Source organism: Crocuta crocuta, unplaced genomic scaffold (genome assembly GCF_008692635.1).
Source record: "Crocuta crocuta isolate KB4526 unplaced genomic scaffold, BGI_CrCroc_1.0 scaffold93, whole genome shotgun sequence".
Classification (NCBI taxonomy): Eukaryota; Metazoa; Chordata; class Mammalia; order Carnivora; family Hyaenidae; genus Crocuta; species Crocuta crocuta.
The window spans coordinates 8,359,405-8,374,510 of NW_027529641.1; the positions used below are offsets into that span (position 1 = coordinate 8,359,405).

At 55.5% G+C, this 15,106-nt stretch overlaps 1 protein-coding gene across 4 annotated transcripts in view; it reads right to left on the reverse strand.

Moving 5' to 3' along the window:
• The window catches only part of APBA2 (amyloid beta precursor protein binding family A member 2), a 210,523-nt gene that overhangs the window by 3,650 nt on the left and 191,767 nt on the right, over nt 1–15,106 (reverse strand). For all 4 annotated transcript variants that reach the window (XR_013334723.1, XR_013334722.1, XM_077762406.1 and 1 more), the window contains 5 exons: nt 14,641–14,826; nt 10,432–10,611; nt 9,202–9,414; nt 7,486–7,605; nt 47–187 (listed from right to left, as the gene is read on the reverse strand). Coding sequence is in view for 2 of the 4 variants with exons in the window: in XM_077762406.1 (XP_077618532.1) it covers nt 47–187; nt 7,486–7,605; nt 9,202–9,414; nt 10,432–10,611; nt 14,641–14,826 (840 nt within the window). In the remaining 2 variants the exon portion in view is untranslated. The remainder of the gene's footprint in view (nt 1–46; nt 188–7,485; nt 7,606–9,201; nt 9,415–10,431; nt 10,612–14,640; nt 14,827–15,106) is intronic.

The following is a 15,106-nucleotide window of genomic DNA, read 5'->3' on the forward strand; positions in this document are numbered from 1 at the left end:
CCCTGGACTCCAGCTCTGACTCAGCAAATGACAGGCATGGCCTTACCTCTCCAACCGAGTTCGAAAGAGCCTGGACTATCTTCTCATGGGCCGTGGCCACCACACTCTGCCCGTTGATCTCAATGATGCGGTGGCCGACTCGGACGCCTCCTCGCTCTGCGATGCCCCCTCGCATGAGGCTGCAGATCTAAGCAGACACGCATCAGGTCAGCACGCAAGTCCCCGCCATACCCACAAGGAGCTCATGCTGTCCCCAAACACGGGAGCAGGAAATCATTCACGCAGAGGGAGAAGCCCACAGGACAACTGCTTCTATATGCAGTCTGCTGACTCTGATTTGGAAGAGGCTAAAAAACAAGAGTCGACAGCATGGCCTGTGGGAGACTCTTGCAGGCCCTCGGATTCCCTATGGTGGCTCTGCCCCCTCAGCCGTCCCAGAGCCTGTTCCCGCGTCAGGGGAGTGTGGAGGGCTGGTAGTGTTTGCCAATTGAATGAAGCACTTTCTAGGAGATTCTCCACAAGCCACAATGCTCCTCTTGGAACTGAAGAAGTCACTATTTCCACCTCAGGAGGGGGTGATGAATTCATGAACCAACAAAGGAAAGAGCTTGGGGCAACGACGATGAGGGCCCTAAATTTATGAAATCCACCCATTTGTGGAATTCGCTAAAGATGGTGGCCTCAGAAAGGTGGACAGCCACCCAGACAATGCAGAGAGGGCGGCAAGCCCCAGAGGGTGGGAGCTAGTGGCTCAGGGAGAGGAGGTGGGCCAGCTGCACCCTGAGGGGTGCCCAAGTCCTGGAGATGCGGAGGCAGGAGGGGGCAGAGAGGACACCAGGTCCCTCCCCACCGCGCTGCTTTCCAAGGACCCAGTGCAAGGACAGAAGCAGATCCAACAGCAGGGACCCTGGGGCTGAGGCTTTCTGAGAGCCCACCCACCACCAGAGGTCTCTCCCGCCTGCCAGGCCCTGGCACCTGACCCCTAGCACCTCGGCCGGCACTGCCTAGACCCCGGAGGCTTCTTCCTCAGCATTATCTCAGCCGCCCTGGAGGGCTGCACCCCACCAGCCATGCTGGAGAATGAGCCAGGCAGGAAAGGCCTAGGCTGGCGGGACCTTGTTCCCGGAGTGCCCAGGGGCCACCCTATGTCATCTAAAGGCCTCACTGAAGTCACAATGGCCCTCTGTCCTCACGGTTTGCTTCCTCAATCCAGAAACACTACCAAAACGGCTCTCGTCTCATTGAGGATTTTGTGACTTTTTTAGGCATCTTCAGACTTGCAAAGGCAGGGAACCCCAACCCAGAATCAGAAAGGGTGATTCTGGTCAGCACCCTATGAGGTCAAGGGACAGCCTGCCAGCAAGATGAGTAACCACAGGTGGTGGAAAATGCAGATGGGACAGCCAAGCCCTTCTTCCTGACTCGCTACTCTTTTCATTCCATAGCAAGTCTCCACATTACCCAAGACTGTCCTCCATGCCTTGTGGTGAACGCCCCCTGTCCTCATCCCAGGGAACCCTGCCTGTGTCAGGGCCACCTGTCATCCAATCCCTAGCCAGGCTGATTTCAAGGTGGCTGGGGGAGGGGGGTTAACTGTCCCCTTCAAGAGGACAGCTCTCCCCCACTTGCCTGCCTCCCCTTCTCTCCCTTAGTACCTGGCATGGCAACTTTTTAAGGCCAACACAGGCTTAGAAGGCCACCAACCACAGGCTGGCCCTGGCGCCACATGCAGGATTCCCATCTGTCATTTGTTTTGTGGATCTTGTCGCTAAACCAACCGTGTGGCTCCCTCCCAGACCGCAGGGCCCCTGTCTCTCTGGTAGAGGACATATATGCAGACCGATGTCACAGTCCCAGGCCACTGCTGCCCAGCCAACTGGACTCCTGCCCAGAACTGGTCACAGTCCGGGAACCTGATCACTCAGGTCAGTCCAGGCTCAACCAGGGGGTAGGCAGATGGGAGAGAAGTGGGGTGACCCGTCGCTATTCACTTTCCAGAAAGGGGGAGCTCCCTGCCTACCCGACTGCCCAAATTCTCCATACAAGAATGAAGGAGTAACTTCTATTCTTTTTCTCCACCCTCCCCCCAAATGATTTAAGGGCATTCTGTGTGCCCACTGTAACTGGTTCTCTGAAGATCCTGAAGAAGATGCTTCAGGATGACCTGGCTCACTTCCCGGCCTAACCAAGCATCAGGCAGGACCCAGTTTGCTCCCAACCAAACTAGAGGAGGAGACACACCAGAGAAGGTGCAGTCTTGATTCAGTCCCTGGAGGCAGCCTCCTCCCTAGTCATGGAGATTCGGGACAGATCATGGAGAGGGAGGAGAAAAGGGCTGTGCACCCTCAGAGGGAGGTGTCGGGAGGAGGCACCCACACCCTGGCAGGTGACCCTGGCTGGAATCTGGGGGGCAGGCAGGTGGAGAGGACAAGGGGAGCAGGAAGTGCTGAGGAGCAGGCCATGTGCACACGCAGGCACACGCGTGCACACACACACCGGTCTCAGCTTTCCCAAACGAGGTGCCCACAGGAACCAAGGTGTGGGGTATCCCAACTTCATGGGGTGCACTTCTGCGGGGGAGAAGGCTGGTGTCTCCCTGTGGGAGATGTCTTAATTTCCTGAATGGTGGTGTGGAAAGAGAGAGGAAGGATCCATTTAGAAAGAGTGCTAAGTGGGTCATCCGTGGCCTGTCTGCAAACTAATACACTGTACTCTGGGGGTAATGAAGCTGAAAATGGAAAAAGCACTTGTGCAAGACTAACTCAGATGTCAGCAAACTTTTCCAGGGGATTCAGGGGGACTCGGCTGCATAAACACTGTCAGTGGGCACAGTGGTCCCTGCAGTGTTAGAGAGAGGAGAGGCTGGCTGGCCCACCACCGAAGCCCTAATCAGGGCCTCAGGTGCACTAACATTGGTTACTAATGCCCTGGGCCCCCGATACAAACTTATCAGCCTCTGCACTGCTCATAAATGCTGCCAGACCCATGCACATGCTCTGCCTCAGACACCCTGGCTCTGTGTACAAGCATCTGAAGGTGGGCAGTGGGAGTGCGGGTCTGCTCTTCACAACAGCTGGCCTCGGGCCCAATCCCTGCTCTGCTCTAGCTGGTAGCCTTGGGGCAAGTTGCTTCACCTCCCTGATCCTTAGTCCTCTGTGAAATGCTGACAGAAAATGCCATTCCCTAACTGGACCAGCCTTGCAGACACCAGCTCCACAGGGATGCCCTGTGTTTGTGGGAAAAGCTTGCCCATGGGGTTCATTTTTCTGGTTCCTAGAACTGATAAAACAGATGGACTGACATCCCAGACAGATGTGTCAGGGAGCCTTGGATTACTGGCAACAATGAACCTAGATAGACTGGAAAAGAAGTCCTGCATGTTTAGAGCAGCAGGAGTCACTGCAGTCAAAAGGTGGAGGGAACCCAAACCCATCAATATTCATTGATGGATGAATGGAAGACCAAATGGGTCTCTTCATTCAATGGAGTATCATTCAGCCCTAAAAATGAATGAAATTCTGACACTTGCTACAAGGTGGATGAACCCTGGGGACATTATGCTGGGGGTTAGAGAGCCCAGTCACAAAAGGGCAAGTGCTGTCTGATTTCACCTATTTCCATAAGGCACCTGGAGTGGTCAAGTTCACAGAGACAGAAGGTAAAACGGTGGCTGCTAGAAGCTGCGGGTGGGGGGCAGGAATGAGGAGTCAGTGTTTGGTGTGTGCAGAGTTCCACGTTTGTGTGATAAAGAGCTCTCGAGATTGGCTGCCCATGTACTGAGCACTTGAAAATGGGCAAGCGGGTAACTGAGGGGCTCCCGGGGGGCTCAGTCACTTAAACGTCCAACTCTTGATTTCAGCTCACATCATGATCTTGCGGGATCAAGCCCCTCCAGGCTCTCTGCTAACAGGGCGGAGCCTGCTTAAGATTCCCTCCCTCCCTCCCTCTCTCTTCTGTCCCTCCCTTTCTTTCTCTCACTCTCAAACTTTTTTTAAAGATGATAATCAATTTTATCACAATCAAAAACAAAACAAAAACCAGATGTCTTAGGAGTCAGCTGAGGGCAAAAGAAAAGGGGGTGAGAGAGGCCGATTCTACAACATAATGTAGCTTCTTAGCCATTCTGGAGAAAAGGCAGGTTCATAAGCTCCAGGAGGAGGCCAGCGCCCAGCCTAGCACATCCCCCAAACACGTGTGTGCACACACGTACAAGCACACACATATGCATGTATACATATGTACATATATGTACACATATGTACACACGTGCACTGACAGCTGAGCAGAGGACCCTCCCTCTCACCTCTCACAGCACAGCACGGAGATTTTCTGAGACATCCCAGTGCTGGGACAGCTTACAGCTAACCGCGCACCCTGCATATTACCCACTGCCACATGCCGCAGGACACGCTTCTGTAGTGACCAGGCAGGAAAGCACAGTGGGTCTGCGCAGAGATGACTGATGCCAGTCCCCAGCTGGGCATCCTGCCACCATCACCCAGCTGTGGCCAGGTGCTGTGGTGGCGGAGGAGCTCCCTGGTCACAGCTGGCCTGCTCGGAAGACACAGGCCACCCTGTGGCTGCCCCACCAGGAGTCCTGGTGAGGGGAGAAGGGGACATCCAAGAGCCTCAATGGCACTGGGGACAGTAGACCAGTGGTCACGAGAGGCGCCACCCAGGGGAAAGCTCCAGTACTGCAAGACTGCAGGACACCAGAGGGGAGGGGAAAGTGACCCTGCGGGGGCCCCTCTGGGGAGGCTGGGTGCACTGGGAGTGGGTCCCACCTGAGCATGCTGTGCGGGGCAAAGGAGAGCCCTCCCGTCCCCAGAGCAGGCCATCGGGCAGGAACAACCAGCAGCCTCAGGCGTCCTGAATGTTCTCCCAAACACACTCCTCCCACAAGGCCCTGCTGAGCCACGGAGCCTGTGACACTCATCAGCCCCCAGAGATGACTGGCGTGGCTGAGCAGTGGCTGTGGTGGCAACTGCCTAGTAGAAGGGCCTCACACCTCCCAAAGCTTCCAAGGAGACCCCCTGCCCTCTTCACTGCCCTCAGCCTCCCAGCCACTTATATGGCCCTGGCATAGCCACCCCCACCTGCAGAGACCGCCCCCCCAACACCTCCCTGGGAGAGTCCCCTCCTCAGTCACCCCGCCTCCTTCCCAGCTGCCTCCCCTCTCCTGTCTCTGAGAAGGAAGGCTCATGCTTCACCTCAAACCCCCACACCTGTCCTCACCACTGCTTCACCCTTACTTTCCTGCTTGCCTTGATTTAGCACTGACCAAATGCAAATAGGAGCCCCTCCCCTCCGACCCCCTATCCTCATCCATCATGGTCCCCGATGGCCTCACTAGCTGTGTGACCAGGGCAAGTTACTAAACCTCTCTGTGAGGCAGTCACCTCCTCACTAGTACCCATACTCCTCCTTGGGCTGTTGTGATTTTTTAAATGTTTACTTATTTATTTTTGAGAGAGAGAGTGCACAAGGAAGAGAGGGGCATAGAGAGAAGGACACACAGAATCCAAAGCAGGCTCCAGGCTCTGAGCTGTCAGCACAGAGCCTAATGCGGGGCTTGAACCCATGAACTGTGAGATCATGACCTGAGCTGGTCTGATGAGCCAACCAGGCGCCCCAGGCTGTTAGGATTAAAGAAGCTGAAGAGAGGAAAGTGTTTGCAGGGAGGAGGGGCTCATAGTCCCCAAGAACAGGCAGCCCCCTCAGGCACCACACAGGAGCCCAGAAGGGAGGCTCTTCCAGAGCATGGTACCCAGGAAGGCTCTAGAAGGCCACTCTCAGCCCTCCCTGAGCATGGAGCCCATGCCCGTCCACATAATGTTCACAGTAGCTGCAGGCAAGAGACCCCAGGAAACTTTTTGCAGAGGCCCTGGGGCAGCCGCTTATGCCCAGGGCACCTATGTATGGAGGGTGTCTGGGCAGGGCCAGGCCAGACCACCAACTGGCCAGCGCTTGGAGCAGACACACTGTCCTGGACAGAAGTCTCAAAGAGGACGCAGACACCATGGCTGGGCACCTATGCCTGGGTTCAAGGGCCGAGGGGCCTTTCAGAGAAAATGTCTCAGTGTCCTTTATGGCTTTTCTCAGTTAATTTCACAACCACATTTTGAGGAAAGCCCAGAGAGGTTAGATGACTAACCCAGGGCCACACAGCTAGGAAGGTGCAGCCAACATTGGCCAGATGCCCCCACACCCTTTCCTTCTTTGTCACAGGCACTGGGTGGCCACTTTCCCAGCCTGCCCTATGTTTCGTGGGGTGAGTGACTGAGTTCTGTCTGGCCAGTGAGGGTGGCCAGAAATGGCAAGGGTCACACCCATGTCCCTGTCTCTTCCTACAAGCACCACACAGAGCAGCCAGTCAGGGGGCGGGGGCACCAAAACCCTGGCAAGGGCAAGCCTGGGCTCCTGAGTGGTTCTGTGGAGCGGAGGCCCCTCCCACAGTGGACTGTGGCCTGAATGAGAAATCGGCTATCAGTGGTGTTGAGATTTGGAGAACCTCTGTTATGGCGGCAAGTGTGCGCTAACATGGAGGGACAGAAATGGGCCGTAAGCCCAAGCCCTGTAACGGCCCCCAGCCCCGTGTACCTCTCCACACTTCTGCATCAGGCAGCAACAGGGAAAACTGTGACTCGTTTACAGTTGCCTTTCTAGAATGTTCTCCCGTGGTGTTTCCTCTGTGGTCACAGGTGGGCACACACTTCCTCCCCCTCACCTGACACTGCTGTCAACTACTGCACAATCTCGTCCTCAGGTCTTTAATACTCAGGGCTGGCTTACGCAATCTGGAAATGACTGGCCTCCCCTCTCTGTCCTCCATCTGTGGCCATGTCTTTGCCCACCAGGACCTTTGCAGGAAGAATAACCAAGGAAACGGATTCACACCAGCCGAAGAAAACACAGAACTCTGAACTCAGAGCTTTGGGGAGGGACCGGCACAGGTATTTGTGCAGACCAACACTCACTCCAGCCCAGAATCACCTCCTCCTAGAAGCCCCCCTGCTTCCTCAGTGCCTGACACGTGAGGTGCAGTCACCTCACAAATGGCTCTGGGTGGGTGAATGAATGAGCGAACGAGTGACTATCTGTTTGTTGAACACAGTGGGCTGGCTGTTGCCACAGGCTGTACGTGTCCAGACTGCACTGGGGAAACACCTCCTGCCTCTCCCCCAAAGCCAAGGAGAGCCTCTTCTCTGCCGAGAAGAGCCACAACAGGGATGAAGGTGCTTCACGCAGGGCCTGAGGGACCCATTCCTAGGCCACACACCAGCCCTCCCTCCCGGCCCAGGCCTGCCCTGGGAGCTGCCCTGTGTGGCCTGGCTGCTGACCGCCGTGCCCACCAGCCAGGGCCTGTCCCATCAGACGGGAGCAGTCCCAGGGACGGAGCGGAAGGAGAGTGGACACCCCCTGGTCCCCGCATCCGGGCCCACATGTGCACAGCGGATGTGGCCAAGGTGGGGAGGGCAGACTCACGATCCCGTTCTGCACGCTGAAGCCCAGCTGGTACTTGAGGTCGGGCCGCTTGATGAGGACTGTGGTGACCGGCGGACAGCTGACGATGTTGAGCTTCACCTGAGTCTGGTTCTTCAGACCCTGCAGAGTGGGGTGGGGGGCATGAGGGAGCCGTAGATGCCACCTACCAGCACATTTTCACAGGCCCAGACCGAGGAGGAGTCGGCTGGTGGGGATTGGTGGGGTGGGCCCTTGGTCCAGTGGGTCGGTCACCACTCGGCCTCTACGTCCCTCTACCCGTACCAGGGGCCACTGGGTTCCCACGTGGCAGTGGGCACCATGGCCCACCGTGCTCTGCTGTGTCCTCTGACCCATGTGAAGACCAACTCTGCCTACAGCTGGAGGCTGGGCCCTGAGCACCACCATGCACGACTGAAGGGACAGCACCAGGGTCACCCTCCAAGGGTCATGGGAGGGGCCCTCCCCACAGGGCATGCAGAGGAGCTGTCTGGAAGAACCATGGGGAAGCCTTCCTCTAAACCAAACATGCTGCTGGGACAGGATGTGACAGGCTCAGTGAAAATCTGTAAGCAGGGGGATCTAGTGACCACAGCGAGACAGAGACTGGGCCAGCTGTAGCCAACGGTGACCTTGGGGCCCCAGAGAGGATGCGACTCTCCGATGGCACGCCAGGCCCCTGCTGTGAGGTTAAATGGGGAGTGAGGCGAGGCAGGGGAGGGGCCCAGCCTTCAACGTGGCTGCAGTTTCAGCTTATTTCTCTGGCCAGTCATGAGCCCTGGATGCTGCTCAGAGCCACCTGGATATGGTGAGCGTCCCCCTCCCCGCACAGCCCCATCAGAGCCTGGGTGACCAGGCACCCCAAGAACTGCAGCCCTTGGAGGGAGGCTCCAGGCAGACAAGCCCCTGGTACTGCAGACTGAGGCCTTTCCCGTGTCTATCAGCTGTCTTCCTAGGTGGTCACTCATCAAGCAGATGCTCTGCTGGGCCAGCTTCAAGGGTCAGCTCGTGGGATGCTCTGGCCTTGAGAATGCCCTTTGTCTCTCAGGTTGACAACGGAGGAGACAGGTGTGTCCTCCAGCACAAAGACCATAGCGGATAAGGAGGGAGCAAGCCCCAGGAGCTGGGGGCAGACCACAGACACAAGGCCACAGGACGGCCCCCAAGCAGGCAGAGCCGGCTGTCTGGAGATCCAGGACAGAGCAAAGGCACTGCTGTGCCAGGCCTCCTGGCCTCTCTGCTCTTTCTTTCCTGAGGCCCTTGGAGACCTGGAGCAACCAGGATTGAAGACCCCTCAATCCCTGCAAGGGCCAGCAGCTCAGCATCGTCCAAAGCTGCAAGCTCACGGGTCAGACGGTCAGAGCAGCCTCCCTGCTCTCACACCCGTGCAGGGTGACCATCCCTCCTGGTGTGCCCCCAAAACAGGACTCTCAGTGTTAACCTGAGAAAGTCCCACGCAACCATGCAAACCGGGTCACCCTACATCTATGGGTCCTCAGCCCTTGCCGGGGGTCTTTGTCACTCAGAACTGGCATAAGTGAAACCAAACATCCCCTCTCACCTCCAAGGGCAGCCCAGGTCCTTCTCTGATTTTAGTGCTATGGTATAGTCTTGGGTTCAACATCACTGTGTGGGTCTGTCTGCACCTGTCCCCTCATGTGTCAAGGGGGGATTACGAAGCAGTGAGAATAAAACAAGCCAGGGGCCTCGCGTGCGCACCTTGATGATGCCCTGGCAGGTGGCGAGAGGCAGCCCCACCAGACTGGTGCCGTTGATGGACATGATCTGGTCCCCGATGCTCAGCTTCCCAGAGCGGGCAGCCGGGCCGCCATTCATCATGTTTGCCAGGATCACTGTGGGCAGGATGGAGCCCCAGCCCGACTCCACCACCACCACGCCCAGGATCTCACCCTTGTGCTTCTCCAGCTGCAGCTGCAAGGAAATCAGAAGTGAGAGGTGCCCGTGATGGAGGCCGAACCTGTCTGACTCCCCTCCGGCCTTGCCTGGCTCTGGCTCCCAAGCCCTGTTGAGGTGCCCCCAACAATCCCAGAAACCAGGAACACAGACTCCCTCCTGCCCATGCCCAGCATGGACTCCCCCAGGCCCAAGCACAGCTCTAGTGTCCTGCCTCCCGCTCTCCTCACCTCCCACAAACCCATGGAGGAGGCAAGAACAATGTTCCCAGACTCCAGGACTCAAATCTGCCCCTGGCTCTTTCTCTTGTCTAGAAAAGTCCTATGTTCTGTCTGCCCCAAGGATCACTCTCTCAGGAAGCTATCATGCATTCAGCAAGAAGCCAGGATCATTCATTCATTCATTCATTCATTCATTCATTCATTCAATAAGCAATCTGACTATTCATCCATTGACTCATTCAGCAAGCAGCCAGGGTCATTTATGCACTCAACAAACAGGGTCATTCATTCACTCATTTACAAGCAGTCAGGGTATGGGCCATCACAAGAGGATATTTGCTCTTGTGTCCAAGGATAACTTTCTGAAGACCCCCGCCCCTACCCTGCCCCCAGCAGTAGACACAGGAGCCTGCTGAGGCCTCCACTCCTGACAGCTTTGAAACCCCCTAGGGCAAAGCACCCAAGTTCCCCATTTAAAGATGCTTCTCATATACTTTGCAGAAACACCTCCTGGGTGCTGAGCTCCAGCAGATGATAATAGCAGCATTAAAAGGCGCATTTTCAAGGTCATTAAGACTGATTGTAATCAGCTCCTTTGTTACAACACCACCTCATTTCACACACAAGCGCTCAGCTCAGCTCAGCTCAGCTCGGAAGCAAGAGCCAGTGCTCTGCCTCATTCTGCCGTGAGGGCAGGGATCTGTGCGCAGGCCCTTCGAGGGTGCCGGCCCCAGCTCTGCAGGGACTCAGCAAGCGTGGCAGAAGCCAGTGCAGCACGGTGCCCCGTGGGCCGCCGAGGGTGGGTGCAGCTCACCTCCTTGCGGTTCTCTGAGTTCGAGAAGTGGATGAGGTCATCGTTGTACATCTCCTGGGTGTTGATGATGTCGCTGTACTCTTTCTGGCTCAGGTCTTCGGGGTTGATGCCGTTGGCCCGCAGAAACTCCTGGTAGGCCACACTGAAGGCCTGGCCGATGGACTGTGCAATCAGCTGGGCCTGTGGGCAGGGAGAAGCCTGCTAGAGACAAGCGTACCACGCAGCCCGGAGCGGAGGGGCTGCGGTAGAGCTGGGTGCAGAGTGCACACAGAAGCCTCTACAGGACCCTTGCCTGGACTTAAAGAACAAGAGGCGGGAGGCGCCTTGGCAGCTCAGTTGGTTAAACATCCGACTCAGTTTCAGCCCAAGTCAATCACTCTTCCAGAGTTTAAGCCTCACGTAGAGCTCTGTGTTGACAGTGTGGAGCCTGCTTGGAAGTCTCTCTTTTCCTCTCTCTCTCTGCCCCTCCCTTGCTTTTTCTCTCTCTCAGAATAAATAAATAAACTTAAAAAAAAAAAAAGGGGCACGCCTGGTGGCTCAGTCAGTTAAGCATCCGATTTTGGCTCAGGTCACGATCTCACAGTTCGTGGGTTTGAGCCCCGTGCTGCACTCTGTGCCGACAGCTCAGAGCCTGGAGCCTGCTTCAGATTCTGTGTCTCCCTCTCTCTGTGTGCTTCCCCTGATTGCACTCTGTCTCTCTCTCAAAAATAAACATTAATTTTTTTTTTAATTGTATGCTCTCATCTGGTGATAGCTGTCTTCCCACCAACACAACACCCCATGGCCCTCTCTGCTGTCAGGGGCCGGTACCGACTGCCCCTACCTGAGCTGTTTAAGTCCCAGACCATCCAGGACAAGGCACAGTTTCAAATAAAGTCTGAGAAAATTATGCATTGTTTGCTAAATATCATATTTTTGTTGCTTTCATTGGTGACTGTACTATGTATTTTTTTCCACCCATCTTATTCCCAAAATAGACTTGAGGTGTGTTCTCCAGGGAGTGTACCAGAGACTGTTAGTTGTCTCCCTAACATTTAAGTCTCCTCAACAACAGAATGCAATGCCAACTGGGGAGGCAGCTGTGTTTCCAGCTGTTCTCATGGGGAGGTGTGTCTGTTCCAGGCTGAGGTCGATAAGAGGCACCAGACCTAGAGACACCAGCACAGACCCCACAGAGAAAATCACTTCTTTCTACTTCAGGGAGCCACCTGTGTGGACATTACTGAATCTCTGACACTGCAGAGCCCTGGACACTGAAAAGTCATTGTCAGGCCTTGCCGGTCACCAGCCAGCGTGCAGATGGGGGACAGGCAGGAGGCCGAGCACGCTAACAGCTATGTGGCCCTGGAAAGCAAAAGGGCTCCCAGGGTCTTAGCCCACCACAGGGCCTCCTCCCCCAGCCCTGGACTGNAACAGCCATCAAGGGAGCCTTCTGCCTGGGTGCCCTCAGCAAACCTCAGGACTGGAAAACAAAGGATTTGACCTAAATGCCGAAATCCCTTCCTCCCTCTCACACTGCATGATTTAACTGCCACAGATGACTATGTCTCTGTAACAAAGGGGGCTGGGCTAGGGAGTAACAGCAGAGCGTGGAAGGCTTTCTTGAAATAGGTACAGATTCTAGATTGAACTTTCCTCCTACGCTGGGCCCTCAGCAGTTTACAGGAAGGACAAATAAGCCCTGCCCACTCCCAAGACCAGTAGTTTGGCATTTTGGCAGTGCTGTTTGGGTGGACTGGGCAGAGATGCAGTGCCCTGGGGACCACGAGGCGACACTCCAGCCTGAACATGCGTGGATGGGACGCTGGGGAGCCCGGGGGAGGCACATCAGAGAACAGCAGAGCAGCAGCCAAGGCCAGAGGGTGGAAGCGGAGGGGAGGGGAGACTGGGAGCCTTGGACCTGCCCGGCCGCATGGGGTCCCAGGGCTTGCTGCTGGCTGCCCCCAGGCCTCCAGCCTGTCCCCAGCTGACTGAGGTCCCTACAGGGTGGGGGTCTGAGAGCAACACTCCCTTCACCCTTTCACGATAGCCTGGTGGGGCTGCCCAGTGCCCTGGGATTCCACCTAGGGGTCTGCCTGGGCACCCCAGCCCAACCCATAGGAGCTTCTGGGGACAGTGAAGCCATCTGCGCCAGCGTTCCCTGGGGTGCAATCCAGGAGGCCTTGGCATCTCCCCACCAACTGCTGGTGGCAGTCTCCTATTTCCCCACCTGCTCTGTGTCCTGGTGTCCCTCCCACCTAGACTGGGGGACACACTTGAAGCCCCGCAGACAAGGGGCTCACCTGCCCCCCAGCTCACAGCCAGGGCCTGTGGGTGTTCAATGCTGTAAGGCCAGGAGCCCCACCCAGGCAGATGGGGAGTGCAGGGGGCCTCCTCGAGGGGCTAGCATTGGCAGGGTGGCGCCCAGAGGTGACAGACCTGAAGGAGGTGAGGAAAGGAAAGGGGAGCTGCCATACCTCAGCACTCCTTTTGTGTGGCTCACCCACCCTGGCCTCAGCCCTGGAGCAGCTGAGCTCCATTTTCTAGAGGCAAACTGAGGCTCAGAAAGAGCCCCTCGTATCCCTACTGCTGCATTCCGTTTTCTGCAGGTGTCCCACACCGCTGTCACCAGACCCTCAGAGATCCCTTATTAGTCCCCAGAAACCCCCCCCCCCCCGGACAGAGCCACCATCCAGGTCATATGCTCTGGTGTGTCCCTGCTCAGTGTCCCTGGACACACCACAGGGGATGAGTCCTTCCCCTCCTTCCTTCAAGGACCTCTTGGGAGTCCTACTCATTCCCACATCTATTGGCCCTCAGCCTTCTCTCCCTGAACCTCTTCTCTATCCCTCGGCCCACAGCGATCCACAGGGCTGGGCACCTCAGAGCCCCTCTGTGCCCCTGCTCCTCGTGACGTCTGTGCCAGCAGACTGTTCACCTCCTGCCGCTGGCTTGTTCCTTGCCTTACCCTGCCTTTCACTCACAGCCCTTCCCAAGGGCCCATCTTCACCCCCATCCCAGGTCTCTATGACATTCTCAAGCCCTGAGTCACCCATCCAGTGGTCCACATATATTGTATCATGGCGGAAAGAAGATGTGTGAGCATCAGTGGGTGTGTTTAAATTTCTTCTCCAGTCACTATGCTATCACTGCAAAGCACTTCTAGCTGACATCAACTTCTTAACAAAAAGATGACGGTCTCCATCCCTACAGCCCTGTCTCCAAATATAAAAAGTGGGGGGCCATTTCCCTCTGCTTCAGGTTCCTAAGTCCATATGTGAACAAGAATAACCATTGCCAAGTGTCCACGGAGAAGAGATTGCTTTTTAAAAATTCTACTTTGGAGGTGCCTGGATGGCTCCATTGGCTAAGCGTCTGACTTTGCCTCAGGTCATGATCTCGAGGTTCATGGGTTCAGGCCCCTTGTCAGGCTCTGTGCTGACAGCTCAGAGCATACAGCCTACTTTGGATTCTGCATCTCCTTCTATGTCCCTCTCCTACTCAAGCACTCTCTCGCTCTCTCTCACTCTCTCTCTTTCTCATAAATAAATATTAAAAAAAAGTTTAAAAAAATAAAATAATAAAACTTCTATTTTGGCAACAGCCACAACAAGATCTGCCCACCATGGGCAGAAGAGAGACCCGGGCCCATTCTCGGCTGTGCTCACCTCCAGGCCCTAGGCCTGTTTCTCCCACCCCCTTCTCCCAATTCCAGGCTCAAACAGATGCTCTCATCCCATGAAAGAAAAGAGTCAAAGGGTTCATGGTCTCTTAGCGATTGTGCAGTATTTAAACTTAAGAATTATCTTTCAACTTATTATGATGTGAAGTGGTCATGAGCAAAAGCAGAGCTACTCCCCAGACACGGATGCTGCCTTCCGCATGTGCAAGCCCCGCACGTGAAAGTGTGCATCATTACAACAGAAAAGTCAAGGAGTATTCTCTTGTAGGAGAATAAGGTTCTGTTGAAGGATTTCTTCAGAAAGCTAGCCTACCCACCCCAGCCTATTTAACTATGGTTCAATTTATAAACAGCCCTGAAGGATTTATTTCACAAAGTGAAGTAAAACTGTGTTCACCATCTCTGCAAACTCTGAGTGTTAGAAAAAACATCCATGACAGTGCACAGGATTTCTACCAGAGACTTGGTTTCCAAAGAGCCTGGGATGCAGGGCCTGGTGAAGTCGGGGCTTTTGGGAGGGGCTGCCGCATGCCTGTGCGGTTACTTACATCCTCGGACTCGAACACGTGGCAGATCATCTTGTACTGCTTCTTCCCCTCTTGGGCCCCTGGGGTGGTCTCGATGCAGTCCTGAGAGGCCGACCGGGGCATGCGGCGCCTGGCCATCAGCACCACGATGTTCCCAATATCTGCGATGTAGGAGATGGTGCGCAAGGCATGGTCCATCATGGTTTCCTGTCAGGAGAGAGAGGAACAAGTCCATGTTAGGAAGCATCAGGGAGAACAAGCCATTAAAAAACACTCAGCTGAAACACCCGGGTGGCTCAGTCGGGTAAGCATACAACTTCAGCTCAGGTCATGATCTTGTGGTTTATGGGTTCAAGCCCCACGTCAGACTCTGTGCTGACAGCTCAGAGTCTGGAACTTGCTTTGGATTCTGTGTCTCCCTCTCTCTTTGCCGCTCCCTGACTCATGCTCTGTCTCTCTCGCGCGCTATCAAAAATGAACATTAAAA